The sequence below is a fragment of the Neolamprologus multifasciatus genome, chromosome 15, assembly GCF_963576455.1.
Source record: "Neolamprologus multifasciatus chromosome 15, fNeoMul1.2, whole genome shotgun sequence".
Lineage (NCBI taxonomy): Eukaryota > Metazoa > Chordata > Actinopteri > Cichliformes > Cichlidae > Neolamprologus > Neolamprologus multifasciatus.
Genome location: NC_140453.1, coordinates 6,672,721 through 6,690,484, shown reverse-complemented (window position 1 = coordinate 6,690,484; position 17,764 = coordinate 6,672,721). Strand labels below are relative to the sequence as shown.

At 40.4% G+C, this 17,764-nt stretch overlaps 1 protein-coding gene across 19 annotated transcripts in view; it reads left to right on the top strand.

The window, feature by feature from the left end:
* epb41l2 (erythrocyte membrane protein band 4.1-like 2) overlaps positions 1-17,764 on the top strand; it is a 52,434-nt gene that overhangs the window by 2,561 nt on the left and 32,109 nt on the right. For 18 of the 19 annotated variants that reach the window (XM_085131836.1, XM_085131831.1, XM_085131838.1 and 15 more), the window contains exons 2-4: positions 14,997-15,235; positions 15,408-15,593; positions 17,146-17,397. In XM_085131836.1, the coding sequence (XP_084987962.1) occupies positions 15,011-15,235; positions 15,408-15,593; positions 17,146-17,397 (663 nt within the window). In that variant the 5' untranslated portion in view covers positions 14,997-15,010. Of the gene's footprint in view, positions 1-4,151; positions 11,253-14,996; positions 15,236-15,407; positions 15,594-17,145; positions 17,398-17,764 lie in introns of those variants that run through there. The other variant, XM_085131833.1, reaches the window with a different exon arrangement.

Genomic DNA, 17,764 nt, shown 5'->3' with positions numbered 1-17,764 from the left:
TACTTTAACATATTGATACATATCCATGTTGGTTGCGTGCAGAACAACCAGCATGTCTGGCTTTTCTTCGGTTATTTAAAAAAAAAACAAAATACCCCTATGTGTGGACTCTGATGATGCCGCACCTCATTTGACTTGGCATGCGTGGTTATTCTAATATCATGAACAGAACGTAGATTTTCCAGTAATGTTGTTTCCGTTGCTATGTATCTCTGTTTGAAAACAAAGAGCTTGTTCAGTCCTCATGCACACAGCTACTGTACATTAACAAGAAGAGTTTTTGGAGCTACCTATCAGCTGAAGATTTTCTTATGAGACAGCTGTGTTCTTAGAATTAAATGCAGTTTCTGAGCTTCTGTTCTCAAATTAAGAACGGACACCTATACAATTTAATCCAACCTAGTACAACATCAAAAAAGCATCTGAGGAAATAAAATATTATTGTATTTGGTGATGCATGTTGTTTTGCTTTGCAGGTGTTTAGGTTATTGTTGTGTAGCAGCACATGTTGCGCACTTAGAGTTTTTAAAGCTTTCATGATTAGCAGCCACAAAGCCACATTTTAATGGGAATGTGCAGTGGAACATATTTTAGTCCACATTCAGTTTAAATTTTGGTGCAGACAGGAAGGACAATGTTTTGTAAGCTGTAAAGGGAAGCCCAGAGGCAAGCGTGTCTGTTTCTGGGGTGTGTTTTTTCCTGTCAGGCTCCTCGCTGCGTGTATAGTTTTATCTATAATCATCGGTGCCATGTTCATTGTCAGACTCTCAGGATGTGCAGAACAGTGGCAGCTCTGTCAAACCCACTAATGAGAAGCCTTAATTGGTTGTTCTGGTGGGAGAATCTGCTCATTAGATCTAGCTGGAACTTAACTCTGAGCTTGCTGGAGTGCAGAGTGCAGAAACCTTGCATTTCCTTTGGCTTTTGTTTTTGATTGTGTTTTTTTAGCTGCTTCCGCAACCCTGTGAATATCTGTCTTGTGCATTCTGTGTCAGTTTACACCCCTAAAACCTATTTAACTGACCCACATTGACATCACTTAGTACTAGCCCACTTCAGTTGCATTAGATCTGGTAGCAAATATAATAAAATGTACACATTATCGATCCCCTACTGTTATCAGTTGCTTGCTAGCACCTCTCTCTAATAAGCAATCTTACTCTTCACTTAGGATGGGTGTACACCAGACTCAGGGGAAGTAAGCACTTTTTAGATAGTCACTACAATAAACTATGGTCCACCACTGTGTATGAGGGCAAGTTGAAAGGCGAAATGAAGGAACACTGACACATGTAGTGAGGAAGTAAGAGTCAAACACGAGGAGAAAGAGGGTGAGAGTGCCAGAGAGAGTGAAAGATATTGCTTAACCATTCGGAAAGGCTATGGGAACATCCATGTGTGTGTGTTTTTGTGCGTATGTGTGTTTTCATCCTGACCCTGTGGGTTCAACGGGAGCAGAACTCGTCACATCAACTCAGACGCACACAGATAATCCTGCTGTCCTTCATCAGTTTGAATGAGTTGTGCCGTGTTGTTTTTATGAAGTAGCATATATTGGGGGGGCCTTCACACATCCAGGTGACTGCAATTTTCTTACCCATTTTCCAGTGAATGAAAGTAGTTACTATAACCACAAAGCACACTCTGAGGCTTTCATCTTCTCCATGAGTGTAATGACATTTGGGGCAGTCACAACAGTTATTAAGGTGAACATATTGTACAGTGTGGCAGTCAGCCTCCACAGGCAGGTATTATCCTCTGTAGCTTTCACAGCCAACAGGCACCACAGGACTCCGATTCACACAGAGAAGATCACAGAGGCACGGATGAATGGAAACTGTAATGCAGTGTTCAGCTTATTACCGCCACGGAGACGGTGAGTAGAGCAGTGTGCGGAAGGGGAATGAGGGATGGAGAAGTAAAGGGCGTGTTTGAAGGAGAGGGCAAAAGGTTAAGGCGAAGTAGTTTTTCTGAGGTTCAGCCACCTAAATGTCAAAAACGTCACATTTTCTTTTCTTAAATGCAAGCGTCCCTTGTAGTAGAATAGGACGCCCTTGTGTTGAAGGGCAACATCAGAGAAGAAAAAAGAAAGGGCAAACTGCCTTCCCTGGCAAGTGTCAAGCTCTGAAAGAAATGATAAAATAAAAACAGAAAGAGAGCGTGGGCCTGTGGATCTGGCCCAGAGCCAGACATAGTTAAAAAGAGATTAATCAGCAGAGGGTCACATTCTCAGAGAGAGGCTGAACAGACCAGAGGCAGTGCCTTCATCTTTTGAAAGCCACAGTTTGGGTCACAACACAAGACAGTCTTGGCACTGAGAGTATCAGCTAGAAAAGGCTGGTAATATTATGTTCTTGATACTGATATCATATCTTGCGGCATATCCTCAGGATTGCTTCCTGAAACTTGACAGTTGAAACTTGAAGCTTTTTTCAGGTTAATCTTCTCAGGGATCACTTCCATCATCTGTAGTTAGGTCCTCTAAAAATCTATTCAATGAAAAAGTATAAAAGGCAAGCAAAGTAGCATAATGCATGATGACCTAGGGCTGTGTAAATAATCTGAACATGGATTAAAGAGTACTGTTATATTAATCATCAAATGTTCCTTTGTTTATTTCTGTGAGTGCAGCCACACTAACTTGTTCTCATTAGCAGCCACTGACATGCTCTGGTTTGTAAAAAGTTTGTAAAATATTTTGGAAAGAGCGGATTGAACCCATTGACTGTGAATTTGTGGGAAAATAACAGAAAGTAGGGTCAGTAGTCTTTCTCATTAGCCAGAAGTATTTGTGACAGAGTGTGGTAGTAAGGAGCTCCGAAACTGGCAACGAACAAAAGTCAAACATAATACCAAGTTTGTACATAAATATTCAGGTAATGAGACTTCTAAAGTCTTAATCTAAGTTATTGATACTTTGCTGTTTAAATTGCATCTGCCATTTTTCTTTCGGGATCTTAATAATCAAGACTTATCTTGACGGATGTACATGGTGAGGACTAGTTGACAATGTCTGTTTGTGTGCATCTTTGTGATGTCAGCACCTACTTTTTCTGCTAGCTATGTGCCTGCAGTCAAGTTTCTTTATACAACTTCACTAACTTCAGCATGACTAACTTCACTAGCAAGTATCGCTGCTTTCATTAGTGATGTACCTGCCATATTTGCCATGTACGAAAGAGTCTTGTTTTAGTTGCCAACCTTGACTCTAGTTGCTCCCACCCTATATGTTTAAAAGTGAAATAGTACTGGGTCCACTCTAGTAATACAGCATAGTATATTTATACATGAACAGTATATTTATACATGAACCTGACCCATTCAGATGTTGTTAATGTGGGATCTGTGGTCCCATGCTGGTGTACATTTGTGTAGGTCTTTGGCTATGCAAACTGAAGGACTATGGGTATCCAGCCATGTGTGGTGGGAATGCTGATTGGTTGAAAAGTTTGTTTGAACAGGAAAGAATGATGGTGGAGTTCACCACATAGAAGGGGGCGGAGACAGCATTAGAAGCACAGACTGTTGTTTTTACCATTTGATTTTGCATCACGACAAAGAAGTTCATTGATTTTTATGACATCTTTGTTCTGTTTGGCAGGGGCTTCACCATGACTGTAGAAAATATGGATGACCTCATAGGTTACCAAAAGTGAAGCCAAAACATGTCAACTGCCTCTGGTTGTTTGGCTATCCGATTATTAAGTGATGACGTGATGCATCCTACTTCCGGTCCTAAAGTAGTCTGCATTTAATATGGCTTTTGTGTTGTTAACATGTTTAATGCTTTGTATTTTCTTCTATTTAATCTCAAAAAGCTCCTAAAAAAGTCAGTGATCACCGTTGACCTCTGTCGGCTTTTATTACCGCTAATCATTTATTTAAGCTCAGTTTTTAAAACCTTACGATGTAACTACAGCACAGCCCATGCAGCAGTATATGAATGACTAACCTCGTATTGTGGATGGATTATCTCAGTTGTTCTCCTGGCTGAAGTTTGGTCAGTTTACAGCATCTTGCCATGCGATTACATTTGTTCCTGACCACTGAGAACACTTACATTAACTTTTATCGAGTGGAAAAAAAGTTAGCTTGTTTATATTATGCTAACATAGCTGTGTCGCTAGCGGTGACGTAGAACATCATTATATACCAGCTAGCCAAACTTCAGTAGCCCTACAAACGTCACTGCTGTTTAGTTTTCTCTCTTCATTTATGTTGGAAGTGATAGCAAAGCTGTACGTTTTAATTTGTTTCCAAACCGCCGCAGTCAGGACATGCTATATTGTATTTAGATGGAAGCTAGCGAGCTAACTTCCTGCTAACTTCTAACTCCGTTAAATGTCATAAATTCTGTTTTCATGGATGCCTGGATGTTAAACTCAGTTGTTACACCTGGTAGAGCAGAACCCTGATAATTTTATTAAAGATGAAAGACTTTAGACAGTGTTTTAACTCTCAGTAATGCCACAGTGATCATTTGATATATGGACCTGCAGCAGAGTTTAGGCCCAGACACGACTAGTGACGTCAGACTGAACGATCGGATAGTATCGGTCATGACCCCCGACTCCTACGTGTTAGCTAGCAGGTCCTGCAATTGTGTGGTTTCACTGTTGTACAGGAAAGGAAGTGGAGCCTGGTTGTCAATCATCTATACAGTCAGTGGGGCTAAGTTAAAGGACCAATAACAGTGCAAACACATGTTTAGAGTGTTTAGAATATCCCACTGTACTGGATGTTTTACACGATTTTGACACCGTCCCCCTGGTGACAGTACACTACTACAACATACAGATGATGGTCCACAAAGTAGGCTTAATGGAAAAGACGTCTGAAAGTGGCATCAGAAATTCATAAATACATGTTGTTTCAGACTTTGTTGCACTTGCTTTTCTGCTAGCTACCTGCCTGAAGTGAAGTTTCTTTATACAAGACACCATCCATAAATTCTGGAAGACAGCTTACTACTATAGTCCTCCAATCTGACCCATGTAAATCCTAATGGAGTTTTAATCTTTAAATCTTCTTTAAAATGACATATTACCCCCTTTTCATAGTCTTGGGCATAAGTGTTTTTTTTAAAGCCCATAATATGACCCTCTCATAAAGAAAGAAACAGAGGTCCTTTTTGACATGTAGCCTTTGTGTCATACTGTACTAGCAGTGACTGCCAAAATATTACTGCAAGGGAAACAAAACTGTATGACATAACACAGACACACATGAATGTACGGATGTTTGCTCTGAGTAATTCCTGTTTTGTTTTTTTGTTATTTGTAATTTTTTTTTTAGATTTTGTAGTAGATTTCTGATGAAAGTAGGATACGCTAAACAGGTACTCAGGGAGCTGTGTAGCCAAAAATGCAAATTAAAAGATAGAGGTATGGGAGATCGGTTGGAGGGGGACATTGGAGAAGAGTTACTTCCTGTTTCCTGGTTGGAGGTCAGAGGTCACTGATCTGAGATTTAGCTCATATAAGATGACTAAATAATCTGCGGGGTTATGTCATTTGCTTGCACAATAAGAGATGGTCACATAAAGATGGGTGACTATGTGTCTTCACTTTAAAGGCAACACGGCCTTGCAGTAATTGAGGAAAATGGCACAATGTTTCTGAAAATTGAGGACATCTTACAGTGTTCACAAAAGGGATGGCTAATTTTAGATTTCAGGGTTAAGGTTAGTAGTTATGAAAAAGAATGGCAGGGAGCCGTGATGGTGGTGTGTGCTCATGTTGCAGTGGTCTGAATGCTCACTGTAGCATGAATGGAGAACATGCTGATTACTCCTGACGAGGGCTGCTGATTACTTTACTTGTCGGTCATTCTGTGGATAATTGTCTTTCCTAATGCACACAATAGTCTTTTTAGTCTATAAGTGATCATAAAATACCAAAAAATCCTCTCATCACAGTCCAAAAACTGCTTATTTTATCTGAGCAACTCAGTAAAACTATGCTCTTATTAGTGTGTGAAGAATAAAAATCGGCAAACATATGTAACCAGTATGTGTGCCAAACAGACTAAATGGTTGAGGCATGGCATGTTTTGATAGTTTTCTGACAGACTGCAAGGCTTTTAGAGTCTTTCTAATCAATACTTGATGAGCCGTGCATCCTCTTTAGGCTCTGGCAGAGGACTAGGATGTGTTTCGCTCCATCTAAATCAGCTTGTCACACAAGGCGACCGTAACAAAGAGCCTTGATGACCATGAAGTCATTTGTTTTGCCAGAGCACCTGTTGTCACCACCCTCTATGGGATATACATTGCCATAGCAACACCACACCCACAGCTTGTTGAGCCGCGCAGTTTCACCGTCGGTTTCACCGTCGGTTTCACTCTCTTCATCTTTCACTCATTCTTTATCACCTTCCAGCTAATGCCTACCTTTTTCCCCTCTCCCTTTCTGTCTTTTTCACCCACCTCTCCCCCTCTCTTACACACACAGTAAATTGTATCTCCTCTCATGTGCACTTGTGTGACCCACCCATACTTTCTCCCTTTGTCTCTCATTCACACAGACTGGGCACTTGCGCCTGACTGCTTTAATCGCTGAATAGGGGAGTTTAGCATTTCACAATAGCAGTTATGAGCTGACCCATTATTCTCATCCCCACACAGAAAGAGAGGCTCAACCCCGGAAGAGTAGATGCATGAAAAATACCATATAATATGATTAATTTATTGCATCGTTAGTCTGTGTTATGGCATTATTGCATAATTGTTGATATGTCATGATAATAAAGCAATAAATGAGACAATATTTTCATTAGTTAGTAGTTAAATAATGCCAAAAATGACAGCACAAAAGCCTGATATTCACAGGTTGCAGTTTCTAAATTGCTTAGGCAATGCTGCTTCAACCCCCGTATAGTAAAAGCATATTCCTGGTGTTTCTAAGCATTGTATAAAGAAAAATATAATTTATATGTATGTAAATGAAACCCTAAAGTAAGTATTATTTGCAGGGGCATATAACATCCATAGACAGAGGTAATGGACTGAGAACTAGCACCTGTTGAAGAGTAGAGTTTAGTACATGAGACTTGACAGTAATGATATAGTGACTAAAGTAATGACATAGTATTGGTCACTTAAGAATCACCCAGGAGGTGAATTTTCATTTGTTAAGCTCAAACCAAAAGCAAAAAGGCATCAAGGAACAATTGTGTCAATGCCTGTGTTTATTTCAAGCCAGTGAGGTTGACATCAGGTGCAGTTGAAGAGAAAGAGAGTTGGATGAAGAGATGAATGGATAGACTGACAGACCGGCAGGGAGACTGACAGACACACAAACATAAACAGGGATTATCCTCTGTGTAATCCCCAGTTTGAGGGTCAGAGTGCAGTGTACAGAAACAGGCATGTTCTGAATTTTCACACCAGCAGTATGTGTGTACATCTGTGTGAGGGTGTGTCAGAGAGCAGTAGTCATCACACACTCAAAGCTCGTGTCTCTATTAGAGATGCTGAGAGTATGTTTTTACATATGTGTAAGAATCTGCTTTGTGTGTTTGTGTATGCATGTGTCACTGGATGGCAGATTGACAAATCATACAAGAGAACGGCAGAGATTAGGATTGTGTATCTGTTTGGTTATTTCAAAACAGGGCTCTGTAACTATCAGCTGTTCGGCTGTGGCGGAATAGTTTCGAAAGCTTTTAGCTTGTTTGGATGACCCAGAGCGATCTGCAACTTTTTAATTCAATAGGCACAGCTGCATGCAGGTCCGTTGATTTCCAGCACTGTGTGTTTTTGACTCCATTTGACTCTGTCAGAAACGAGCTTCGCGAGCTCAGTGAAATGCTTGAAAACATTTCTCAGTGCACAGCAAGACAAGGGAGCGAACCACTCATTGACTCAAACAATGAAACAATGCAGCTTTGACATGAAGGTAGTCATTTTGCATCTATGTAAACAGTAGGTTTTACATGTAGATAACACCTCTGAAGAGTTTGTAGGTTTTGGAGCAGCATTGTGTCTAGAAAAACCCAGCCCAGCATTTGAATGATTGTTCTGATATTTATTATTGACATTCATGGTGCCAGTGTGATGTATCCCACCTACTAACAGGCCAAATTAAAAAATGATTCAATGAATTATCTCTACTTAATTATCTTATGAAGCAGCTAGAATATATGGTGCACTCACCATATTTTAATATACGTTGTTGCTCTCATAAAAGCTCCTCTTTGGTATAATTTGCAGTGTTTCTGAGTTCAAATAGACATAAGAAGAATGTTTTTGCCCCTTTCGCCTGGCAGCTGTGACTATCATTCAGCTGGTACACATGAAATGGACATTGTAGTATTCAAGAATTCAGTGTGAGAACAAATCAAGAAACGGGCCCTTTGTTCATCCAGCACTACAGCAGCTGATAAGGGGAAAGCTGGAGGTTTGTCCTCTGTGCTGTGACAAAGTCCTCTGCAGTAGAAAAAAAACCTTTGACGGTCAACAGATGCTGCAGACTTCAAGGTAGTATTTAGCTAGCTAGTTTTGGCTAAATGAGGAATCTGGTTCTCACTGACCTTCCACTATATGTGCGTATTTGGGTCCGCTGCCTTATAGTGCTGCACCCCTGCTTCCACCTCTAAAGACCAAAGCTTTGAAAGTACTGTCTGTGCTGCAGAAAATAAGTTTTCAAACACTTCAGGGATTTGTGCTCTTATGGGTGAAGGATCACCACCCTGGCAGCTTTTTCTGATTTCAGCTTTTAGGGTTTGTTTAATTCTGTTCAACAGGAATAAAACTAAAACTTTTTGTCTTCATAGTGACAGAAAGTTTATGGTTCTCAGGACCTCAAAACTAAACAGCTGTGATTATTATTTTCATTTTAAATTAAGTTTAGATTGATACCTTGATGAAACAGTAGGTCTCAGGGCAGTTATCCAGAATATTCAGTCAGCATGTTGAAGATCCTGCCAGGACTGTTCCAGTAATCCAAAAAAGGATTAATAGGTATGAGTGTTTTGTTTTTTTTGTCTTTGCTTTTAAAAAAATACAGAACTTTGTAACTTCCTGACATTCACTGAAATGAATGAAAATAATGCTAAGGATGCTATCAGGGCCTAGAAATGAGATTGTGGAAAAACAGTATTTATTATTATCATTATTATTATTAGTGCCGTGTATGGATTTTAACCTGCACGGGTAGAAGTTGGCTGCTGGTACTCCCTTTGCTAGCATTAGCTGAGTTCTACCCTTTTAAGTTTTACTTTTACTTTTTAAATTTAAGTTAGTTAGACTAATAGCGAAATTGTGAGCAAGGACATCCCAATGTTCTATGTTCCCTATGTTAGATGCTTGCTGGATGACCCAGTGACATTTGCTACCACTGGAGAGATGTGCATGTCAGCAAATTGATCTAAAGTGAAGGCTTACTCTCTTTACTCATAGCTTTTTAGAAGCGTCGTGCACAGAGCTTCGTTTGCGTTGGCTGACTAAACCAGAAACACTCGCAACCATTTTACTTACTACATTTTCGTGTACTGCTTGCAATCTTTCATAGGTCACAGAGCTCGCTTGAATGTTCATTTTTGTACCATGCACGACAATATATGACCTCAGTTTCATGGTGGTATTAAAAATTATACGATCAAAAATTTTAAAGGCTGTAATTCAGTAATATTGCCTGACCATATAAGCCAAGTACAGTAATCACATGAAGAGGTGGAAAAGTCTTAAGTCAGTGTGTCGGTGTATCTGTTGCAAGTTTCAGTCTTCCTCATCTTTCAGAATCTGCTGAATCTGAGTAACTCTGCTTCCTAGATGCATGCTTTGTGTTTTTCAGTGGTAGTATCATTGAAGGGTTGCTGTTGGTTCAGTGATGGTGGGAGTAGGGGGAGAAAAGTAGCTGTTGCGGTTGTTGTAGGTCCAGCATGAAATATCAGCTGCTAGTCTGATGTGCTATGAAACGGGTTTAGACACGGTCATAATCTCTATTGTCACGTAAGCTCCGTCCACTAATCTGTATTTTTGCTGTGGTAATCTCTTGTCTCCATGGGGATTTATTGTTGTAGAGCATGAATGCGGTTTCCATGGAAACCGGTTCGTCCCCTTTATTCTTTCAATTATGGCCCATAGAATCAGGAAGCGGGGTATGTTTTTATATTAGATTGAGGCTTGTCATATCTACTTTAGCAGATGAAAGTTAACAGAAATGTGTAGGCACTAGGTCGACGCTCTCTTTTCTCTCTTGTTGTACAGTTTAGCACCCACGCCTGTTTCAGCCTGTCGTAAATTTTTATCTCTTGGCCACAATCCAGGCCAGGAAGTTGTCGTTACTATGATGACAACCCTAAAACCCAGTCAGACAGCAATAAAGTTGTAAGTGGAGAAGAATGTGTGTGTGTGTGTGTGTGTGTGTGTGTGTGTGAGACTCATGTGACAGCAGTCTAGTGAGAACACCAACTACCTACATGTGCGCATGGGTAATTTGGTAGAAGCAGGTAACGTAGGAGCATTTTCCTTGGAGATGTCGCCATCATTAACTACTTTTTTTTCCTCTTTCTTTGTATTGTATATAAAATGAAGCTGGAAGGTTTGGCCTTCTAAGCACACAAAGTAAAGGCTTAGTGTTTTTAGTGTTTCAACAAAAGATTTTCAATTTGAAAGCGAGAGAAACACATTTTTTTTCATGGTTTTTAAAATGTCATTGTTGGAAAGGAAGATGCTTAATTTCCTTTTAGTGATAAACACTGTGAAGGAAGGAAGTGAAAGATTGTGAATTGATTGAAAGTACAACTTCGTATGAGCTTTTAGGCATGGTTTTCATGCCAAAAGATGTGAACAACAGTGTTGTGAAAATGCAGTTTTCATGCTAATGTCCATTAGTAATCCAGCATAGTAGGCATGTCTGTGAGATTGTTCGCTCTCCTCTTTCTCTCTCTCTTTCCTTTTTGGATCCTTCTTCAGCCTATCTCCATTGCTGCTCTTTTCTCACACACTTTTCTTGACTATCTCCACCCCCTACCTTCCCATGCTCTCTCATTTTCTGCCCTCATTTCTCTGAGCAATCGTCCCGGGGGAAGCAGAGCTCTGAGGGAAAGAGAGGAGAGGATGTAGGAGAGAAAATGGCAATGACATTTTGTAGGGCAGGCATTTGCTAAGAGGTGGGAAGGGAAAGGAAAACGAATAGAAGAACAGAGGCAGAAAAAAGTAAAAGAAAGTGCAAACAGAGGGTAAAACAGGACGTCAGAAGAAGGAAGAGAGTTGCAGGGGGGAAAGAAGGCAACAGAAACAACAGTAGGTAAGGTCATTAGTTCGTCAGTTAATTCAGCCATTCAGTCAACCGTTCATCTGTAAAATAGCTGTAACAAGCTGAGTGAGGATTTTTATTATTGGCAGACTGCTTTGATGGTCTTGTGCAGATCAATTAGTTGAAGGAAGGTCACATTAAAGAGATGAGGCTGAATAAAATCAGAAAAGCATATTTCTCTCAAGTGTGCAGCTGGCAGTGCTGTGTCTGAGTTTGTGTTTACAATGAATCTGCAGGCTATTTGTGCCTTTTTAGACATCTGGGTTATTTGAACGCTACTAATTGGCTGTGAAATAGGATGAAATGTACCACAGCACCCAAGCATTTCAGTACATGCCGCTAGACATATTCTGCATGAAAATGTCCTTGATGAAGCAACAAAACACATCTTCTGATGATTGCTTATACAGGAGTTTATGACTCAGAGTGTTTAACCCATATTTGACCCCGTTTATAAGAAACTTGGTCACAGTTTCCTGCCATAAACTGTCAAGTGCGTATATATGTCTGTGTATATGAAGCGAGATTATAATGTCACTGGTGTTTTTATATGGACTGTGGGAAGAGGAGAGAAACAGGAGGAGTGTAGAGGGAGATAATACGAGTGGGGGATTTGGGGGGGGGGGGGGGGGGATTGAAAGGGGCCCCAGGAAGAGAGGAGAGAGATGAGTGCAGAGATTTAGTGAAAAAGAGAAAGAGGCACCCTGGACTGTAGAGCAGAAGAGAGAGTTGTGAAGTGGGTGAGTTAGATAGTTGTGAGAGAGGTAGAACAAGGTTGCTGGTGTTAAACAGTTGCGGATAAGGAGGGCAAGTTTAAAGCAGGCCTAAGTGGCCGTGACGAAGCTCCACTCTAATGCCAGCTCACACAAACGCACACTTAGAGCTGGCCCATTGAGAAACAATGTTTCAAAGGAGTATGGACTGCAGTTGGTCTGTAGTAACAGAGCTGTTGTGATGACTGACATAGTGGAAAAAATAGATCTGTTGCCTCTCAAAATTGGTTTAAAGTCTCTTCGTGTCTGTGTGGTACAGAGTTATTTGGTTGTTTGGTTTGCATTGTACGCTGGTCATATTTTTTTTTTCTTTTCTGCCGTCATAGTTTAGTCTAGTGAGACTGACCACGTTATTTTAAATGACGACCGACTCTAAAATAGACTTTTCCAGTAGATGCTACTCGTTGCATCTGAAACTACATCCAAATAAATGTTATAAGTAATACTTCCGGCTCCCTCATATCCCAAAATTGCTCTGTTGGAATAATATCTGGTGACTGTGGAGGCCATGTGAGTACAGAGAACTCGATCTCATGTTCATGAAACCAGTGTGAAATTGGTGATGATAGCAATTATTATTATTAGCAAGATTGTTGGTTTGTGTGGAGCTATTATCCTGGTTGCTAGGTTAAAAAATGGTGGTTGAGACTTTTTTTTTGTGTAGGAGCATCTTTCGTGACTCATCAAGTAATCCCACTGACGGGCCAGTTAGTGGCTCAGATCACATGGTGCTCCGGTGGAGTAGGTACTAAAAAGCAGCTGGTACCAGGAATTTCCACCTAATGGAAAATCTAAAAGTCAAGTCAAACCAAGTAGGTGCTTGTAAAATATTCCCCACAACACTATATCATCACTGCCAGCCTGAACCGATGCAAAGATGGGATGGATCCATGCTTTCGTGTTGTTTACACCAGTTTCTGACCCTACAACTCAAATAGTGTAGTAGAGATGGAGACTCAACAGACAGGAAACATTATTCCAATCTTATATGTTGTCCAATTTTGGTGAGCCCATGTGAGTTGTAGCGCAAATTTCCTGTTATTCCTTGACAGGAGTCGCACCTGGTGTGCTCTTCTGCTGCTGTATCCCATCTGCTTCGAAGTTTGATGTGTTGTGTATTCAGAGATGCTCATCTGCATACCCCGGTGGTAATTTAAGTGGTCATTTGAGTTACCGTTGCCTTCCTATCAGCTTGAAGCAGATGTAACATTCTCCTCTGACCTCTGATATCAACTTGACCTTTTCACCTACAATGCCAACCCCCCCCCCCCTTCTTTTTTTAAATCTATGACCATTCTCTGTAAACCATAGAAATAGTTGTGTGAGAAAGTCCCAGTAGATTAGCAGTTTGTGAAATATTTAAACCACTTCAATCAATGTTCTTACCCATTCTGATGCTCCTGATGCTCACCTTGAACTTCAGCAGATAGTGTCTGTATGCCTAAATTTACTGCCATGTGAGTAGCTGATTAGAAATTTGTGTTTATCAGCACTTAGACTGACTTATCTTATTGTGTACTTCTTAAAGTTTGAGGTTTTTTTTTTTTAAATAAAACAAATAGTCAAAATTTAGTAAGTTATCTGTCTAAAAAATAAAACAGCTTTGTGAGAGGATTGGAAGAAAACATCAGAGCATAACTTGTTCATTAGGTCATCTGTGTATTATTTTTGTGTAAAATCCATCTTATAAATGTACTTCACCACTGGAGAAGTCAAACACATGGAACTGCACAGGAACTTAGAGTCTATATTCTTTCTGACGTTTGCATGCTACACATACACCTCCTTCTCCCTTCCCTACCTCATTAGCCGATCATGCGTAAGGAGACCTGTTCTATTTTTACTCCGCCCCCTCCCTACACACCACTGGTGCTGGGTGGGTGGGTGGGTGGGTGTGCGCGTGTGCACGTCCTCTCTTATTGAAGGTGGCAGGGCAGAAAAAAGAAAGACGGAGAGCGGGTAAGATGGTCACAAAATAAAATGCAGACGATGTAATGAATAATAGAATCATAGGAATGAGGCCAGGAAAGCCTAGTCTGGGTGATGGAGAAAATAGGCTGGGAAAGATTCAAACAACTGAAAGCACAGTGAACGATGATGACTTCGTAGTGCTTGATTTATGGTTAGCTTTTAGCCTGAAGCTACTAGATTAAAGGAGGCTGTGTGTGCAGCCAGGTAGGCACCCTGTGTGGATGGATTTCCACATTCCTGACCTTAACATGTCCTCACTGTTTGTGTCATCGCCACATAGTGTTATTAACAAAATTTGCGTCACCACAAATGAAAGTGTCTGTTTTGTGATAGGGTGTGTGTGGACAGTCTGTCAAAGATATTTGGGTTGACGAGTGTGTGTGCTGACCACAGCTGCAGGGTAAAACCAGTGATTCACATTACAAGGGATTGAGAAATTCGTCCTCTTTCTCTTTCTGTGTGTGTGTGCGTGTGTTTGTGTGATTGTTTGTATCCAGCTGTTGACCCAGATGAAACTTATTGTGTTGCATAATGACTTCCCAAACTTTTGTGTTTTTCTTTACTTGTGTAAAAAAACAGTTGATGTCATTCATTAGTAGCTGTGAGCCAAAATCGGCTAACTTATACAATTTATTTCCTATGACATGTTTACAGACATAAGAGCTTTCTATTTTGTTTTATAGTCTGTTTTACCTCCAGTGTAGAAGAAGCACTGATCCCTCTCAAAGGAAAAAGAAACACAGAACCATGTGGCTCATTTATAAATGACGAAAATGTTGCATGCCATGAAAAATTGATATTCTTGCCCAAATAAGTGGTTGAATTAGGTCAGGTTATTCAGAATTTTTCAGTAATGTACAAAATTTGTATAATGCAAGGCGTAACCAATAAGCTAAAACTAAAGATCTATTTATCGTGTAAGTATCTGTTTAATGTGTTGCTTTTAAAACTTTAACTCAACGCTCTTTCATCGCTGTCACTTTTGCTGCAGGTTGATTTGTCACCATGACAACAGAAGCGGGCTCTGAGACGGAGGTGAAGGAGAAAGCTGAGGAGTCAGCCGCTGAGCCCGACCAATCGGAGAAGGCCACGGAAGATTCCCAGGAAGTAGCAAACGCTGAAGTAGAGGAGAAGGAAAGAGCAAAGGTGAAGGAAAAAGAGGGGAAGGAAGGCAAAGGAATATCTCGATACCTGCCAACATGGCTTAAGAAGCAGAAGTCTCAAAGCCAGGTGAAACTGTGTTCACACTGTTGTTATGTTATATTGTCACAACTCTGTAGGGAATTTTACTTAAATTATTTAGCAACAATCGTTTTTCAGGCTCATTGTAACTGCTGGTGCATTAATGAACTTTTATGTTAGATTTTAATTTTATTTGGATTTATTTGGGTTTTTTGCTAAGACCTCCCCAACGAAGGAGGACCCCCCTACAGAGGAACCTGTTAGCGAGGTGACACAGGAAGAGGAAGGGCCTGCCCCAGAAGTGAACGGTCACGCTGAGGAAGTAGAGGAGAAGGAGGAAGTCAAGTCTGAGCAAGTGAAGGAAAAAGAAGCAGAAACTCATTCCAACGCCAGTGCAGACACTGAGGTACTGCTCACGGGTTCACTACACCACTCCATAGCATATGCTTTAAAGTAGAGTCAGAAAACAAGATATCTAGTACTGTCAGGTTATAATGGTGATTTCAGAAAAAGAAATATAAACATCCCTTAAAAAATGGTTAAGCTTATTTTTTAATTTTTTTAAACTATGCCTGCTTCATCCAAAATCTCTTTCTGTCAGATGAAAAGCTCAATAACACTCAGATATCTATGTAGCATGCAAACTGAAGAAAAGATAAAAAAAAATCCTTGATTATGTCCAAAGGAACATAATCTGTCTGTCACCACTTCTACATCTGACTAATACGTGTTTTCTGCCAAGTCAGTAATGGTTTCAACACAGTTCCCCAGAGGTGGAAATCACCAGACCGGCCATGATACAATATTATCACAGCACTTCACTCGTGATATGATATTATTGTGATTTTTAACATTTTGATATATGGTTGATAGAGAGGTAGCTTTGTCAGGCCAAGTTTCCCCAGTGTCGGATGGTTTTTCAGTTGGACCGATTTAATGTCAGTTTGCTCGACTAATGTTATCTCAGGATGGTGATGCATGAGCTGAGATGAGTATTCCCAGAGTTTTTTTACTTTATTTAATAAAATATTGATATTTGTTATTCCTGTATCAGTATTCTGTATGGATTTTTTCCACTAAAAAAACAATGGTGCTAAAAATCTGGTATGAGCTCTACGTTCTTTACAGCTCTACATCAGCTCATTGACACAGTGTCAGTGGAAACAAAGTTTAGGTAACATATTATATTCAGACTTTTAGTATCAACCTTGTTTTATGTCAGAGAAGGAGACCTATGAAATGGGAGTAAAAGTATCCTGCAGCAGATGCGTCGCTAATAACAGAATACATGTCTGTACCAGGGAATTGTGTGTACTTTACCTGATGGGCTGAGTGAATGGCTTTGCATTTCAGTCTCCTTATGCCTGTGGTAAATAAATTAAAAATCAGTATAGTCATTTACAAACCCTCATGGAAACACTAGACAGACTACAAGGTCAGTGTCAGTATTATTGTACCCTGTAACATATTCTTTAGTGGTCAGAGTGATTAAAGCTCCCCAACAGCATTCTGCTTTTGTTAACCAGCCACATATTGTGGTAAACACAGATGGTAAGAAACCCAACAACGAGATGTGATATTTTCTACAATGTTCAGACAGTGTTGATGTGTATTGACAGTTTATGGCAAACTGCATAAAAATGCTGTTAAATTACCAGAGCAACAAAGAAACACTTGAGCGCACACACACACAGAAACTCCTTTCTCCCTTGTGCACATGCACACACACGGACTCTTGCATCCACTGATCACATTAAGCCACCCAGGCCCACCCAGTGACATCAACATTTCAGTGATCAAGCCAAAAGAAACGCCTGCCTTTTCTATGAGCAAATTCAGACTAGAGGGGGAATTACACACAGAAAGAAAACAGTTTGGTCTCAACAAGTAATGAAGATATTTTTATGTTTTTAAGAAGATTGCAAGTTTATTTATTTATTTCTTGCAAACCCCGTTAGCCTGCAAAGGAAGAGAAGGTGGAAGAGAGTGCAGAGAAAAGTCCAGAAGAGACCAAGGAGACAACAGAGGGAGAAGGAGCCGAGGAGGAGACGAAGGAGAAGGAGGGAGCAGTGGAGGCTGAAGGGGAGGCAGGAGAAGGCCAGACCTCCATTTTCCAGTCTCCTCTTCGTCTGGTGAGAAAGAACAAGATGAAGTTGGTGGTGTGTCACGTGACCCTGCTGGATGGGACTGACTTCACCTGCGAGGTGGAGGTAAGACTGATAAAATTCATAGACCAATACAACCACAGTGTAAAACGTGGCTAGTGTAACCATGTGAGATCAAGATAGTATGTTATGGCTCCAAATATAGTGTTTCCACTTTAATATTCTAAAGGTTTGCCTGTCATGGTACAAGATTTCTCACACATTTCTATATCTATCAGCAGTTTCTTGCTTCCTTTGAATACTGTCCTTCGAAATGTAGTTTGTTTCTGTGATGTAAGGAGGTTCCTCCAGTTGTTGACAGAGCAGGTCGACACATTGTCCATCTCATGTTCTTATGCGCGTCACGTGAGTGCCAGTTTGTCAATGATGTAATCGCTAATAGGATGTAAGATCGAGTGTGTGTGCACGTCTG